We start from the raw sequence: 18,366 nt of genomic DNA on the forward strand, positions 1-18,366 counted from the left end.
CTTGTTGTTATGTCTAGCCAGCAATTGATCATAGTTTGTCAGAACATTAACCATTGCCAGTCTGAAGCATTTGTGCCCATGAAGGAGTGATTTCAGTCAAGATGCAGTGACTTTTTGTAATAGAAAAGTGTGAAGTACTTTATCATTTTGTGATATTACTGACCTGTTGCACCAAACTCTTATGTAGTTACTAATTATGAGGCTCTTAGTAATGACCACTACCTTATGTATTACCTGACTTGTGATTGGTGGGCTAATGAAGGTAATATCTTGTAGATTAAACAGTGTGTCAATTTTATAAAACTTGGCATGAGAATTCGTTACAAAAAATGATCTACATTTTCATGGTCCTGACAACGTATTATTAAATTAAGCTATTGAACGATGTGCATGAGCACGTGTTCTGATTTTTCCTGGATGCCTAAAAGTAAAATCTTTTAGTGGAAGAGACTGTTGACTCAAACCAGATTTAAGCTACACAATATCCATTTCTTAGTTTAATGCTATCAATTAAGTCATTTGTGACCATGTTGTAAAGTCAGTGGAGATTGGTCTGCTGGTAAACAACTATTTCCTAAATGAGTCTTTGTGTATTTTGTATATTTATGTCAATAAACATTATTATTATTATTATTTGTTTATTTAGCAGACGCCTTTATCCAAGGCGACTTACAGAGACTAGGGTGTGTGAACTATGCACCAGCTGCAGCGTCACTTACAATTACATCTCATCTGAAAGACGGAGCACAAGGAGGTTAAGTGACTTGATCAGGGTCACACAATGAGTCAGTGGCTGAGGTGGGATTTGAACCGGGGACCTCCTGGTTATAAGCCCTTTTCTTTAACCACTGGACCACACAGCCGCCTATGCTATCATTCATGTTACAGTTGCTATAAGTTGTAATGAATACTTAAGTCATGCCACTTTATAAACGCAGCATGTTGAATCTCATCTGCAGTGTACTGATTTAACCAGCAGAGGGACGCTGGTAGTAATCTGATGCAAGCAACATGTATGTTACCTTTTGATTTATGATTAACACACATATGCTAATATCATTTCCCACCTGATGGATGTATTCAGGGTTGAACAGAATACAGAATAAATTTGTAAATTTGAGTTGTAAAAGAGAAGATAATCCGTAATTGAATCATTCATGTTGGGGATGCACCCAGAAAGTGAAGTGTTTAACCTGCACAATACCTCACAAAGTGATAGCAGAATGTATTAGGCTTCTGGGGGGGAGGGTCTCCAATGCAATATCCATTCAATTATTGGCCTCTCTTTTGCTCTTGTGACCAAAGTTGGATCTTAACAAAAGCCTCCACAATTTACAGAATGCACTGGTAGTTCAGTCCTTGTAAGGTTGGTAACTGCTAGTTGGGGCCAGGTAATCAGTTGGCTGCCACTGGGAACGGTGCTGGGAACCCTGCTCTTTATTATTTATAGAATGCTTGGTTATACTGAAGTGCTGTTATAAAGTTAAAATGCATTGATGTGACTGCATCTAGAATACTGTGTTTCATGTTGGTCTCAGCATTACAAAGAGCAAAGAGGAGACTGCTCTGAAGACAGTCCAGCAAAGAGCAACCAGACCAGTCCAAGGACTTAAAGGAATGGGAACTGTATTTAGCCTTGAACAATGCAGGATTACAGATCCAGTATCATAGTTTAACCTTCGTACGACTGGTTTCACAAACTGCTTAGCACTACTCTTGAACTACCTTACCTAAAATATCATAAATAGTCCAAGATTATTGCTAATCAAGGTATGTGAAACCAGCCTATAACGCTGTACATGCAATCTTGGACCTTACCATTCTTGCAAAATGTACCTTACCTAAAAAAGGTTTTCTTGTTGTGTTTTGCTGTTCTCTTGTTTTCCCATTTTGAAAGACCCACCTGGGTTGAGCAAATCCTTTGTTCATTTTTTATTTAACTTGAAATAACACCTGACTTGTTTTCATAAGACTACAGCAATCAAATAACCTGTCAATCAAATGATACTACCTTGTCAGTGGAGGCGAACAACACTTAGGATAGCTGTTTTCTAAACTGACTAGTAATGATGTAAGTTCTTAAAATCATCTGCAAATGACTTATTAAAAGAGCTGCATTTTCAATACCTGTGGTCCTGACCACAGTTAAGAATCAAAGGATAAATATAAGAAAAATAAAATATGTCGTCTACACAAACTCTAACCCTAGCACTAACCCAAAATGCTGTTTTATTTCTTGCTGCCAAATACTTCTTGCAACATTTTTCAGTGTTGGATGGTATTTTAATAATTCAAACGTGTGTTTGTAAATCTTTTTTTTCTATTATTACAGTTATGTAACCGTTACATAAAAAAAAAGTATGAAAAGAATGATGACGCTGATTCCGCGACTGCAGTAAAAAATGAAAACAAATTCCAGCAAGCTTCAGGTTGGATCAGAGTTGCCAGAAACAGTTCGTAATGTTGAAGTGATCTGGGAAGACAGGAAACAGCGCAGCAAGGTCCTGTACACAGATATTGTTATAACGTACATGGACATGATACTGGCTCTTTAATTTGACTGAAGTTTTTAAAATTACTAAAGATAATCCTAGTCACTGCTATTTCAAGCACAGCACAGAGACCAGGACCAAACTGAGTGGAGACAGATTCAGGTCGAAGGGTAGGTGACCATTGTTGAAGCTGCTTAATGATTGGGATTCATTAAAAGTGGACAACTTCTTATATACTTTTGATTTAGTATCTTAATCAAATGTGAATTCATGCTTTCACACCAACAACATTGTGTTTTCAGTACACCTGGTCTTATTTGTGTCCTCTGAGTCCTGGCTTCAGTCCATGTTTAAGTTTATGATAACTTATCACACAACAGACAATGTTATTTAACATGTTTGTATTTTTTTTTTTTAGAACATCATTTTAATACTTGTAGCTTTTTAAAGTCCTTTCCAAAAGATTATGACTTTTAAGAGTGTAATAAATTATTTAATCAAAGTTTATTTGTAAAAAAAATTAAAGATTGTATTAGTTACTGAACTAAAGTTGCTAGCATATTACAATATATTATAACAATACATTATATATCTCTATATTTGTTTTTTTCATGTGAGCGCTTAGCCGTTTTTGAAAGGCTAATGATCTGAGGACATTCCTTATGCTCAAATGACACTGTTTTAATCCATTTCAAAATAAATCCAGTCCATGAGATTGACATTAAACAGAACTAACAACATTAACTTGAAAGGAGGTGTAGGTCTGGAACAATACCTTGCAGGACTGTAAACTGCTGTAGTTAGAAATGTGTAGCTTGACATAAAGCACATGAGTTAGAGCTGCATAGTTTCACATGATTTATACATTTAAAACACAACAAAAGCCTCTAAACACTCTTCAAGAAACATTGGGTTAGAAAGACATATAAAACTATAAAACACTCAATGGTGGTATACGTAGTAATGCTAAAAGAAACATATACAGTGTTATATATGACTTCACACTTCTTGTCAAAACATTAGTTATATAATTTTATATAAGTTATAGAAGTCTCTTTTAGTATTACTACAGAAATGAATACTACAACCGTTTTACAACATTTATGTTGTGGTATTTACTGTTTTGAGTGAGTTTATAATTGTGCCCATTGTGAATTAGCCCGGTAGATACTTAATCACTTCACATTTTTATCCAGCTTTCTATGAACAGAAATTTAAACTGGGACAGTTTCTGTGAGAAAACACATATATTTTGGCAAAGACAAGAAAAAAGTGCAGTATTTATTTGTTTCTTGTTTTGTTTCAAAACATGTAAAATCTGTATAATGCCAAAAATAAATGTAATACTGAGCATCAAGACGTAATGTCCCATCTACGATCTCTAACAGAACAATGGTCATTCTGTATAGGCAGAGGCATCTACAGTAGATGGGCTAAAACAGCAATAATGTCCCAATGCTTTTTGTTGGTCCTGGTATTATTTTGCTATTTGTTTATAAAGAAACATAGTTGTTGTTTTTTTTGAGCTGTGAGTCACAGGAATGTGTTAACATATTTTTTTTTGTTGTTGTTCAAACTAGAGCTATGTTGATGAGTAGCAACATTTTTGAAGATTAAAAAAACATGCTTCACATATATCAAGTTCACATTCTCATGCTGCTTCTGTGTCCCTTGGCATCAACTATTTTGCTCCCTTACCCTAATGCAGTGTTTAAAGCGAAACTCTGGTATAACCCTCTCATTCCTTTTCAATAGAATGGAGTATTGAAAACCCAGCTGAAGTCGAAAATACTGGAATTGCACAAACTAACCCATATGGAAAAAATTATATTTTAGTCTGTAATCCATATATTTATTTTATATGTTGAAAATATATGGTGCACCATATATTTTCATTAGTCTGTAATCCATATAAAATAAATATATGGATTACAGACTAAAATATATTTTAAATATATCCCATATATTTTAAATATATAAAAATGGGCCAATTTCTGTATATGAAAAGTATAAGGATCATTTTTACCATATATTAAAAAAATATATGTTTTTTCCATAAAGGAAGATAAAGCATTCATAAGTCAAAGTGGGCTTTCTCATGTACCAGAAAATACAAATTTTCATTCTCACTCATGTTCTTTAACATATGGTACCAGAATGTAAATGTGTTGCAAGATGTGTATCCCCCTTTAAAAAATAATAATAATAAATAATAATAATAATAATAATAATAATAATAATAATAATAATAATAATAATAATAATTGGTGGTTGTGCGGAAAAGAAAAAAAACAAAAACATTTGTGAATATTTTGTTAGCTGTAAAAACAAAACATGTTGGTAAAAATTTCAACTGAACCTTAGCCAGACAACAAACTGGTGCCCTCAGCTTCTGCACCCCAATGGCCTTTCAATAATAGATCACCATCTCTCTTTTCCACTCTTAACACTTCCCCATGAGGAATACACTGGTTCTGTTGCTGTTTGTTCAGTTTTGTACTTGTTCACTTTCTACCAAAGCTCCAGCTACAGGTAGACCCTGTAAAATTTGGCATGTTTAACACTCTTAGGGGAATACTGGCAAAACATTTTCTTCAGTTTTTCATGACAGTTAATTGTAAATGTAATCTGTTCAGTAGCCAGACAGAGATTCAAAAGCTGTCAGTATAACTCAGTAAGAGCAGTTCTTAGCAGTCTACTTGATTAAAATGTTTAATGTATAGTATATTCTCAAGATATATCAATTTAGCTTGATAAGTCTTCTTCTTCTTCTTCTTCTTTCACACACAATATAATTTACCTTTTGTTTCCACTCAACTTAATTTAAAAACCAGGCCTAATTACATGATGTTCCTCAATATTACAGAATTTCACATCATAGTAAAATACTTCTGTTTCAGTTGCATATTAAAACTAATATAATTTGCTATTTTAATGTCAATAGACTTCAAAGACTAATTATTATTTTTTTTTGTATGGTTTCTTTTTAGAAAATCTACTTTTATATGTAGGCATAGGAGACTGTATGGAGCTTGGGTCAGAGAGAAGTTTTTTTTTTTTTTTTTTTAATAAAACTAAACTAATAAAGAAAAACATACATGATTTTGTCTCTTCATAATTAAACAAAATCTTCTAGGCAGAATTGGACTTTACCTAAGCATTAACTTCACACTGTTGTGCCCGTTCCCATGTTTTTGCTGCACTTGCTTTGAATTCACAATAGGAGAAAACCAAACTGAACCATGTACAGTAAACAGAACTATTCCAAATGGGAAAAGGCTCACAGATCCACCCTTTGGCCTGATTTTCAAAAGTTGGTAAAAGGGCTTTACTCACGAGTAAGGACAGTTTTCTTTAAATGTACTCAACTTTTTATTATTTTACATTTTGTATTTATTATTAATATTTTAGTTAAAACTTAAGCTTACCACAAAATATACAGGCTATACAGATTTTATTTTGGAGAAGATACTCAGTGTAAGTTACCAAGCATTGAAAATCAGACCCAAAGTCAGAAGGTACATCTTCTCTGCCTTTATGTGACATGTTACTAGCTTTGCGCCTCCCCAGGCACATTTACATTCACCCTTTTTCTTTTGCCATGTAGCCACGTAACAAAAAAACAACAACAACAACAAAAAACCACACTTCAGCCCTGAAGCTTAAATCCTACCTTTAAGAGTAGGCTTCAAACAACTCCTTTCTGCATTTAAACACTGAAAGATATCTCATCTTGCAAATATAAGCTATTGAGGGCCTGGAATTGAAATATTACATATGTTGTGATCTACTGTATATAAAACATTCTCACTACTGAATGTCGCTGCTTACTGTGTACCATGCATTTAAGTACATTTATTTTTAAACACAGTAATGGTTGTATTATATTTTTTATTAAAATGCCCTGGGGTCACAAATCAAATAATCCTTTGCTATCGAAAGTAATTTCACTTACCTGCCACTTATAATCTAAAAACGCCACAGTGTTAAATTATTCAGTGTAAATAAAACTCCTTCTGAACAGATTACTATAAGGTAATGTCTAATAATCAGGGAAGTATTGTGATTAGAAACTAGTAAACAGTGCCTTTTGTGTTATTGTAAAACATTTTAAATCTCTAATTTACAAATGTATTTATATTTGCACTTGTTTACTTTCCTTCTATTCTGGCCTGCAATACAGCTTATTTTTTATGGAAGTTTGATGGTTTATTATAAAACATGTATTTGCAATATGGAGTACACAGGAGGCAACAATAAGTAGTGAAAATGTTGTAAGTCATACTGATATTATTTAATACTGTACATATGTATCCATGCATGGGCATGAAAGACACCAAACATCCCTGATAATAAATGCAAACTTGCGTAGATGGAACCCATGGTATGATGTTTGCAAAACAGATCTTATATACAGTAGTTCAGTGAAATAAAGGGATATATAGTTCAATGAATTAAAAAAAAAATATGGAATACTATTAAAATACGGCATTTTTCAAAAATAGTTTCTTAACTTGTACTAGATTATAATTTTTCTGTTATCTAAAATAGTATCTTATTCTATTGTACTTATGTTTCCTCGCCTGTGGATGCTTACTAAATATTAAGCAGACCATGGCCTTGTATTAGTTCAGTGAAAGTCAGTACATGATGCCCCACAACTTGTGTGTAAAGGGGTTTATACTGAACCACAGTCAATTGCAATATTGACTAGACCTTTTAGAGCATTGAGTTCATCATAACTCTTTGAGCAATATCTGCTGCTTCCATTAGCTTATTGGTTTTACTGGAATGAGCTAGAAATATCCATATCACAATGAAAAGACACAGACACTCATAATTAAAATGGCCTTTGCCCAGCAGAGGTAGATACAAAGCTATAACAATCTGTTTGGAGGTGTTTTTGAGTATTTGTTGGTCAGTTGAACAAGAACTTGCCTCATCATTGCTAACAGGGCCCTGGATTAAAACCAATGTAGTTTGTCATTGCGGTGTATTTAGCATGTCACAGACGGGAAAGAAAGCGGGGGTGGAGCCGCTGTCATTTTTCTATATTCCTAAAGCCACTGCAGATAATTTAATAATCACAATTTCTCTTTGTCTTATTGCATGTATAATATTTAAATACATATAATGTGATTTCATGCTCTATAATCTCGTTGTTGTATTTGCTGTTTCACGAGGCAGGAGCAATGGCGACGTTAAGGTTAACAGATGATATAGGAGGGCCTATTTATTTAGGGACACTTGGAGGATATTATTGATATGTGTTTTTTATTATTCATATTTTCAGCCAGTGCTAAACCTTTTGCCAAATGCACATTTTTTAAATGCACAAAGCAACACTTGATTACATCTTTGTAAGCACAGTACTTCCATCAGTCGTTTCAGGTATGGGTTTTATTAGTTTGTATCTATCCATTTCACACGTTAGTCAAAATGTTTATACATGAATATATGTAATGTTTAACCGTATTATTAAAAGTACCTCCTAAGTGTTTGAAAAAACGTATTTACTTTTGTCACGTCCTTTTGCAAAAGCTGATGCTCAAGGTTATAATTTCAATTTGACAAAGCAGAGCCTTATAGAAGTTCTGGATAACCCTTTTGAGGTCCTGCAGCTTCAAATGGCATTTCAAATAATCTTATTCTTACATCCCTGCTGAACTATTGCTTAGTTTTGATACTGAACAATTGCACAGTGATGTAATGTTTCGATGTGATGTGATGTTTTTACCACCACCATGCTTTTTAAATAAAATTCCTTTAGTAATCTTTAGATAACTATTTTGTGATATAATATATATTAAGGAGGCTTATTTTAACATTAAGTAAAGTCTGTCAATGAAAGTCCAGCATGGACATACTTTTTAAAATTACTTTTGTGGTCATGATTTATTTAGATATACTGAATCTTCCAGTATCAGATCTTAATATTCAGAGTGGCTTCTGATATTCAGAAAGCTTTGCCCACATCCTCCCTACCGCTGGTTTTAATGATTAGATCAGAATAAACCAGAAGTGATTTAGAGGCAAATGTTGGCTCAATTGTTCCAAGCATAAAAAAACAGGCTGCAACTCATACTAGTTTGTCTTATTTTTTGCATGCATAGTTGTTGTAATTATTCTGAGAATGGCAAGTTATATTTTTTTTAGACATTATTTATATTGCATTGTTCCAGTAATTATAAGTGATGTTGTAAACCACCTTTTATTTGAGTGCCATGTATTCAGACTATTTTTAAATGTACTCTATCGTGTTGAGTCTTTTCACTTTCACTGGGATTCCAAATTAATGGACAGGAAAGACCAATCAACTGGCTATAACTAGAGTAAGCATGGAGTGTACTTGGATAGCATACTGTTCCATGGTAATACAAGACTACAGTATACATCTCTGCATTAAGTCAATGCACGCTATAGTTATTGCTTAAATATATTTACTATTTGTTCATCATCTCTACTATGATACTTTTAAGTTTCATAACATAAAACAAACCAAAAAAAACACACTAAAAAGGAGTGTAATGTTTTAAAAGGAGTTTATAATATTTCAAGGACCTAAATAGTAATGACCCTAGCACTATATAATCTGTTAAAATCTGAATGATATTTTCTACATAATGCTTTCTCCAGAATTTATAAGGGCTCCCTTATGGCTTTGCCTATTTGTTGTAAATCCCTGTGTACTTAAATAAGCGAATTCTATTGGTTCCATCAAAGATAGTGTTTTATAGTTTATTAGCATTTCTCATTTCTGGGATAATAAATCCTCTCATGTACTTTGTTAGCTTGAATTTACTCTTCAAACACACCTTAATGCAGGCAGATGAAAAGGAAGGAATGTGTAGTTTAAATCAGCCCTTATGAATTTTCCTTCCCTTTAATTATAAGCTCTCTTCCTCTTCCTAAACATTTTGTCACTCATATTCTTTTACAAAAGTGAACAGAAGGCAATAAGAAGATTATATACCTCATAATTCAAAGCTTGCAGTACCAATGTTAGCTATTTGAGTAAGCGTGCTCGATATCATAGAATGAAGTGCCGTTAAACAGGCTGAATTTTGGATTCGATTCAGAATGTATCATTAATGTATGTTTACTTCTTACTAATTAAATTGTAATACATTACCAGGTATGCTGGGACACCTGGAAGAAGGGAGGAAAGGACTATCCCTGAACAAATAAAACATTTTTTTGCACACCCATGTATTTCAAAATAATGAGTTATGTTGGTGGTTCTGATGAGGTTATCTTCAGGCCTTTAAAACACAGGGCTGAGATGACAGTTATCACAAGGGTATTCGTTTTCATGTACTCTGAACTGGGCAACATTCCAAGTTGGGTCCTTGAAATGAAATGCCAGTGTCCTTGTCAAAAATTCAACCCGCACTGAGTTTAAGATCATTCTAACACAATAAATTAAATGTCTAGCTTTAATGCATTTCAGTATCTCTCAACTTCAGATTTATATATATATATATATATATATATATATATATATATATATATATATATATATATATATATATATATATATATGTGTATTTATTTATTGTGATTTTCATATGTTGGAATACTGCACACTTTAAACATAAATATATAAGCAGGGAAAGCAAATTTTAAACTTTTGCTACCACCTTGTACAACGAGAGGGATACAAAAGAGGATTTAATCTTAGGCAAGGCTGCTCAGCTGTCCAACAGACCAAAGATAAAAGGACTGGATTTATTCAAAATGAGAACCTGGGTACACTTTCGTAAACATTATCAAACAAATCAACTGTCCAAATCCACCATCTGAGGCAAAGGACAGCACTTGTATGCATTTATTGATTGATGTATTTGTTGATTTGTATTTAATTTTAAGCAGAAGGAGTCCCGTGCCTCCTTGGCTTTGCACACGTGTGTGGTAAGGATTCTGCTATACCATTGAGACGTAGCAGCTGTTTTGTGTTTTGCAAATCGAAAATCAACTTCAAAAGAAAAAAAATAATACTGGATGAACACACACACAATGAATAGAAATACAGACAGTGTATTCAAGACTTGATTTGGTTTTTGAGACTCCCCCCACTCCCTCAAAAGAAAATCCTGTATTAACCTAGTGCAACCCCCCCCCCCCCCCCCAAAAAAAAAAAACACACAAAAAACCCCATTAAAACAGTGTATAAAATGGTGCAAGAAAACTCTGTTCAAACACTGATTTTAGTCAACCAAAAACAGTGGTATTTGTGTGTGTGTGAGAGTCCTTTTTGTGTTGATTTGGGCCCCCTCCATTTTGAAATGTACCCGCAAGGCTTTGCAGATGTGATCCAGAAGCTAAGCCATTGTTGCTGGTAGCAGTGGGCTGCCAAAGTGTACGCATGTCTCTGTTACTCTTCGTTGGTCGAGTTATCCTCCAGAGTAGAAATACCTTCAAAACCTAGCCCTGTAGAGTTCTGTGCTGCAGTCACTGTCACTACTGTGTGTAAGAGAATTAGGACTAGAAAGCACAGTTTAAGCCTGCTGTTGCACAGTCTGGATGCTGCAGAAGTTGCAAGCGATGTCCTATGATGACAAACCATTGAGTCGCTTGTCTTTATTGTCCCTTTGGATTGGTTATCTGGTCTAAAGTCCCATCTGACATCACAGCACTCTGGTTCTGCATCCGTGGGATGATTTTCTAAAAGCCCTGTGAGGTAAAGAAAAATAAAATGAATCCATGGCAATAAAATAAATCCATAGTACCTTTAGTTTATAATATTTCAAGGACTTAAATAGACCCTAGCAATATATATTCTAGTAATATCTGAATGATTCAAATAAACTTTGGGGAGTTCATCACGAAGTCTACATACTGCCACCGGCATAACTAGAATGTGTGAACCAAGGTTTGAAATTCCAACATCTAACTGGGAATGTTAGTATATTTGTAGCATTTTGTCAGTGTTTCTGATAAGGGTTAACTGCAGCAAACTTGTGCTAAATTATTTATTTATAGTGAGTTAGTAAAATACATTTGGACTTGCAGAGGGAGAACCATGGGTCACATACAATGTGTTATTTATTTGAAGGTGGCAGCATTCCAGTTCAAATGCAATTTTTCTAAAATGTTGTGGGTTATCTGAAAGTATTTATAACCATAGCTAGCATTCCAGTTCAAATGCAATGTTTCTAAAATGTTGTGGGCTATCTGAAAGTATTACCTAACGACAGCTGAACCCTACAGTCCTTACAAACGACTGCAATACAATTAGTTTACAACACTAGCTGAAGTGCAACCTGTTCTGTTAATCCATCAGATTGTAAATATATCTAAGATTGGATGTCATTTCCATCACTGGTACCTCTTAAATGTTTATGAGGGTCAGTGAACACCCTATTAAGCTTATTCACATTATTTTGCTGGTTTCCCCAATAATACTTTCCTTTTTTATACATATTTATGCTCTTTTGTTTCATCTCAACCATCAGATACAAGGCACGTAATTTCTGGATAGCTGATAATATGAATATCCTGTATTAGTACCTTATGTCTCTCTTTCTCTCCCTCTCTTAGTCAGATTGGAATGACTAGTTGTGAAAGTAGTTATTATGTATATGAAATAATGAAATAAGCATAACAATGTGAATACAAATACTCTGCATTTCTAAGGTGTCATCCACAGTACTACTTCAAAAATGGTAATACATATTGCATACATATCCACTTTAAGATATGAGGGAGTCAATCATTTTGGACTCCTGTGTAAATGATACTCAGTCAGAGTACAGCTGGTTGTTCCTGTATGTAAAGAAAATGGTAAGCAAGCTAGTGCCAAACTTGAATTCCAGTCGCAGCTTCCTGTTCAACCCACCCTTTAACACTTGGTGTACCCCAACTACACTGGGAAGGGGGGACTACGCCTAAAACAAAACTAAAACTTCCCTCAACAAAGCCTTCACTCTTGATAGCAAAGTGTGGAGTGCACCTAACGAGCTATACTCTCCTGCCTAGTTCATGCCATGAATTGTGGTTTTCATTGTGCGTTTATAAATGAGGACAGGTTACATTAGCAATCAATTAACCAATTTAACCTCATCACATTCTGCACATGGATTTACATTTCCCTCTAATGGCAGGTCTCCCATTCAAACCAACACATTTTCATATGTCTGGTTGACCTCCTCAGTTGGAGGGGAAGTAAAAAGCATTTTATCTTCAAGGGTAGGTTTTTTAACCCATCCATATGCAACCCACAAAATACACACAATATTTACAATTTGCAAGTAAATTCACTATTTATAAGTCTACAAGGTGTGTGTGTGTGTGTGTGCGCATATATATATATATGCACACACACACACATACAACTGTGGCCATATGTTTTGCAACACCTAGAATTTTAGGATTGAGACATAATAAAAAAACATATGATCATAATTTAGATATTTTTATTTAACATCATGTAATCAATTTCTGTCAGTATTTCATTATGTATATGGAAAACTACAAAGTGGTATGTAATTCAATATGTTAGCATAACATTGTTCAGTTCATTTGACTTTATGAAAATGAGTTGTATAGAGTGATGCAAAACCTTCGGCCATAACTAATATATATATATATATATATATATATGTATATATATATATATATATATATATATATATATATATATATATATATATATATATATATATATATATATATATATATGCCCTCCTGGGATGCCTGGAGTATCTGACAAATCCTGAGTGTCTGTCATTTTTTTAACAACAATTACTATAAATATATACTGTAAGTCCCCTCTAATGTACTTGCCATTAATTTGAACTAATTTGCTGTTTGTTTAATCCCAAAACTTAAATTGCTGCTGATTGCACAATATACTGTACATTTTTACAACAGTTAGCATGTTATCCTTTCTCAAAGATTGATTTTTGTCTAGTTTTCTTGAAAATTGCAAACAAAAGTCTGAGGATATACAGTATTTAGCACACTTCCCTTTAAGTACTAAAGGGTACTTGTTGGAGGACAGTGTACATTAAACTAATGTTTGATGAATACAGCCCAGTATACCTGAAGCACCATTGTATACAGGCTTGGATGGGTTACCTGTACAAATAAAACTTGGGCTTCCTCCATAGATTAGATCATCATTGTCTGGCAATATAAATGGACACCTCCTCTGCACTTCCTCACAGTATTGCTTGCAAGGTATTTTCTTACTGCAGTGAAATTGTGTGGTTTCAAAATACTGGAAACACAGCCAGGGTTTGTAGACAGTCTGGAAAGAAAGGAATTGAGTGGGTGTAAATTAGGTTCATAGACATTAATTGAAGATTATTGTACCCCAGGATCATGGGGATCAGGATATCGATTCTCATCCGTGTCAATCAGCCACAGAAAAACCCACTTACTGTAAAAAAACAAAACATAACAAAAAAACCAAAACAAAACATGTATTTAATATGCAATAGCTTTCATACAATGCAAAACACTACACTATTTCAAAAAATAAATGATAGCATATATTTGTTCAGAATCCATTATCATTATGCATCTGTAAACATCTTTTTAAAAGGTAATGACAATAACAAAGGGGATAACAATTTATTACACTATATATATATATATATATATATATATATATATATATATATATATATATATTAAAGACTGGAGAGAAATAAATACCAAAGTATTCAAGCCCTAATTAGAACAGATCCTTCAATTAAATAATTTGTACAATCCATGTAGAATAAGGAGGCTCTTTATTTGCTGTTAGAGGAAGAATCTTACTCCAGCACTGAAGAGAAGGGGAAGAGGTGCCCATACAATAGCAGCAGACATAAAACAGTAGACCCAAATCAAGGGCAATGAATGTATGAAAGATATCTGTACCTATTAAAAAAAAAAAAAAATGTCAAACCAAACTTCATAAATCATATACATTATATATCCAAAATGTAGTGCTTTATGGATATACTATGCAATTCTGAGATGTATAGGTTGTGGGGTTGCAACAATAATCAGTTATCGTGATAGTATTGTTAATTTGTTTGGTCTTTTATGGTTCTGAAGGTCATCTAAAGCTAAAAAGGATCAGCGTCACTGCTAATGAGATGTTTTGTTCATCTCCCGTCCTGTAGACAACCGGTTTGTGCAGAAAGAGTTGCTGGAGGGGTGATAAGTTCCATGTAATTAAACTGGTCATCAAAAATATATGTTAATTTATTTATGAATGTAATTGCGCATTGGAAAATGACCCTCTGTTGTCAGAGAGAACATGGTATGGCTTACATTTTAAAAGTCAGCAACCAAAAAGCAGATAGGAAAAAAGGAAAAACAGTGTGTAAAAAAGAACTACGGAAAAATGTACAATTAAATAGTTAAAACATGATTTAAGCTAATCATGATTAGAGTGACTATTTATTATTGGTATAAATCTCATGTGTTAATTTTTCTTAACTGAACTACAGCAGAGATTGTGGATCACATACATAAACTCATGCAGCTGCAGGGGGCAGCACAGGCCTGACTGTTTAGTTCAATGCCAACTGGCTAGACGGAGGGAGGAAGCTTGTATGTCTGCAGCTGAAGCTACTGTATAGGAAATTGGATTCCTGACCCTGTGATGGCTTTTAAGGAACCTTTGAGAACAGAACCAGAAAAGGATTTCCAATCCTGCTGGGAGCACTCCGATATCTTGGATGCAAACTGGATACTGTGTTCAAAAGACCACTGGAAGAAAAGTAACTGTTAAGGGCAATAATATTATTATAAAACATTGTACTGGTTTACAAAATGTTAAAAAAAAGCTACAAGCAGAAATATTATTGCAGAAATCTGCATTAGCCTAAATAAGAGGCTCAGTGAACTACAAAACACTAACATAATTCAATAACCTTGATGGGGCCTCTTGGAATGCACATGTAGCTTCTTAAGTTTCTTATCAGCAGTTACAAGTTATCAGTTCTTATCTGTAAAAGTACTAGGATTTTCATTGTACCAGAAAAATATGTTTCAATAACCAAGGCGAAACTCACTTGCAGACCAGGTGTTCTAACTCATGGGCCCTTTCGCTTTTATATTTCTTCTCTTAACAAGCAAGGGGAACAAGAACAAGGTAAAAAGAACATATATTATTAGTTTTAGAGAAAACCTCATATAGCCTTATCTTAGAAAAGTGGGAGAACACCTGGTACCAAAAAGTATATTATTAATTTTAGAGATAAAGGCTGTCTAACAAACCAGATGTTTAGGTTAAATTAAGCCTTCTGTATGCACGAAGGACGAGAAAAAAATCCTATACATATTGGAGCAAAATTACAATTAGTTATCAGCCAAGCTTGTTAACACAAGTCTGTCTGGTCCATCTTTTGAAGACCTCTTTGCGACGCTGACTGCTGGTGTTGTATTCAGAGCCTCTGGTTTGACGACTGTCCTTTCTTTGTTCTGTTTTATATTTTGACATATTTCTCTGCAGGAGGGTAAGCATAATCTTGAATTTATATCTCACCTATATTTAAGTATGATGCTATAGGATAGGATTATTATTATTAGCTTTAGAGATGTTGTTATATTGTATGCATTAGTGTAAAAGTGTGCCTTAGACTGCCTGAGATGTGTAATGTAACCATAGTGCTTTATAGTATTAATGCTGTTAGTTTGCAAAGACATCAGACTGCCTGGATCTGTGATCACTCTATCCATTTAAGCGTTAATAAACCAAAGGAGTGACTATATACTCTGATTCGCTAAACTTTAAATAACCAAGTCTGCGTAATTATTCTTGATTAACTGATGTCTGGGTATGTGAAAATCTGTATGCCAGTAAACGAACAACACATTATAGGAGTTTATTCAATCGATTTGTTCTCCTGTTTGCCTCCCCTTATTCTATTAGAGAATTAAAGACCTGCTTGAACGTGACAGTATTCAACTAGTACAAAGTGTCGAAGACCTAACTTTCGCTATTTTGAAAAACATCTTCTCTGTTCTGTACTTCAAATGTATAGCAGGCAATTCTACAAGAGGTAATGGTGAAAAAAAAAATGAGTTGATAAAACAATCCAATGAAATGGTACACAGATAGAGCTCTGTCCAGATTGTATTTATGTTAGTGAAGATATAAGGTCACTGGGAACAAAATACTTTTCTTCATAACTTTGAACCCATTTATTCAGAAGATGAAGTGCCATATAACATGCAATAGAGAAGATGAAAAAATAGCTTCTGGAGACAAACAGCTAACCCCTGCTACCCACAGATGGAGAAGATGTAGATATTGTAAACAAGCCTTGCGGCTCGGGTTCATTTTGCCCCTTTAAAATACTGACCAGACACAGAGATGGAGGGTTTGAACGTGCTTTTGCACTAATTTTTAAGCAGAACAAAATCAAAACAAAATAAACACCTAGCTCTGTACGAGCACTAACTAACACACAAGAACACCCTGACTACAAGTGGGACAGCTAGGCTGTTTCCCCACTAAAACAATAAACAAAAACACACATAGGTTTACTACAGCACCTTTTCTTTGGTTTTCTCACGACTGCCAGGACGCAGAGTACCACTTCCTGCCTCCTTCTTCTTAGCAGTCCTGAGCAAACTAACTGTTTCTCTTAAATACCCTGCACCTGGTACTAATTTAACAATGGCTACCAGGTGCAGGGGATAATTACTAATAAAACAATTAACAAAAACAATAAAATAATTAACAAAACCAATTAAACAAATGTGCCTTAAAACGAAACCACACATTTTACTGAGGGGATGATTCCAATCCCATCCCCCACTGTGCTACAATAAGAGATAATCATCATCACCTGCCTGGTATGTCAACGGGACAAAATGTGTGTTCAGGGCAGTCTGCAGTTTATGAGACGTGAAGAGGCTGTCATTGTGAAGAGACCTGTGTGGCTCATAAAGGTAGTGTGTAAACCTTTTTGTGTGTTTGAATGTTTTTTGTTTATTGGTCCGATTGTAGTTAGTACTGTGAAGAAAAGGTTAGTTAGTACTCCAAGTGGGAGTTAGGTTTTTGTTTTTCATTTTTCTTTTATTTCTTTAAATAATAAAATTACACAAAGTGCTTAAAAACTTCACATTCCTGCGTCTGGGTCTGTTTACAAAGGGCAATCGAACTATATTAAGTGAAATCCTTTTTTTTTTTTTTTTATCTAGGTATAATATCATCTCATACCTGTGGCAGGTCATCTGACACAAGAAAATGAGGTCACTGATTACTCAAATTAGTAATTTATTAAAAGATAAATTTGCAGAAAATCTGAGATACAAGGTTTGAAGTGCTGTGACTGTAATAAAAAATAAATCACGTGGTTCCTAACATAATGAAATTGAAACCACGACCACTTATTATCTCTAAGAGCTTCTCGGTGAGTGATACTGAGTGAAATAACAGCAATCCAGCGTTCATTTAAAAAATAATAATTTATAAGGACGTGTCTGGTACATTGGGCAGCACTGAGCGAGCGTTTTTGAAGACGTATCATGTATGTCCAATAGCAATTAAGGGGTTAATAGTATTGTAACAGGCACAGACGGCATGGACCTGCTGCCCACTGCCAGAGGCTTCAGACGCTGCAGCTGACAGAGCCCTGCCTGTGGACAGCAGAGCGGCAGGGGAGTGGGGTATGTAAATAAACACAAAGGATGCTGGGATTATCGGGTTTTGGAGAAAATCCTGTGATTCTAGTGTATTTGTGTTAGTAGTTGTTCATTATTGCTGTATTTAATTGTTCTGTTCTCTCCAATGTTTAGTTCAAGTGATTGATAATGTAGCACTGCTGTTGTTTTGGGTGTGCGTCACCCTGTGACTGTGCTGAGAGGGTGCTGCTGGCTGGTATTCACCTGCTTGTAACAAAGGGCTTTTGAGCCGATAGCGGTG

At 34.4% G+C, this 18,366-nt stretch overlaps 1 protein-coding gene across 1 annotated transcript in view; it reads right to left on the reverse strand.

Annotated features, from left to right (window-relative positions):
• Positions 1–10,630: 10,630 nt before the first annotated feature.
• Positions 10,631–18,366, reverse strand: part of LOC117406466 (NALCN channel auxiliary factor 1) — a 119,953-nt gene continuing 112,217 nt past the window's right edge. Inside the window, exons 2-3 of the mRNA XM_034010520.3 lie at positions 13,572–13,743; positions 10,631–11,165 (exon numbers count right to left, since the gene is read on the reverse strand). Coding sequence (XP_033866411.1) covers positions 10,867–11,165; positions 13,572–13,743 — 471 coding nt within the window. The 3' untranslated portion in view covers positions 10,631–10,866. The remainder of the gene's footprint in view (positions 11,166–13,571; positions 13,744–18,366) is intronic.

The sequence above is a fragment of the Acipenser ruthenus genome, chromosome 8, assembly GCF_902713425.1.
Source record: "Acipenser ruthenus chromosome 8, fAciRut3.2 maternal haplotype, whole genome shotgun sequence".
NCBI classification, from domain to species: Eukaryota; Metazoa; Chordata; class Actinopteri; order Acipenseriformes; family Acipenseridae; genus Acipenser; species Acipenser ruthenus.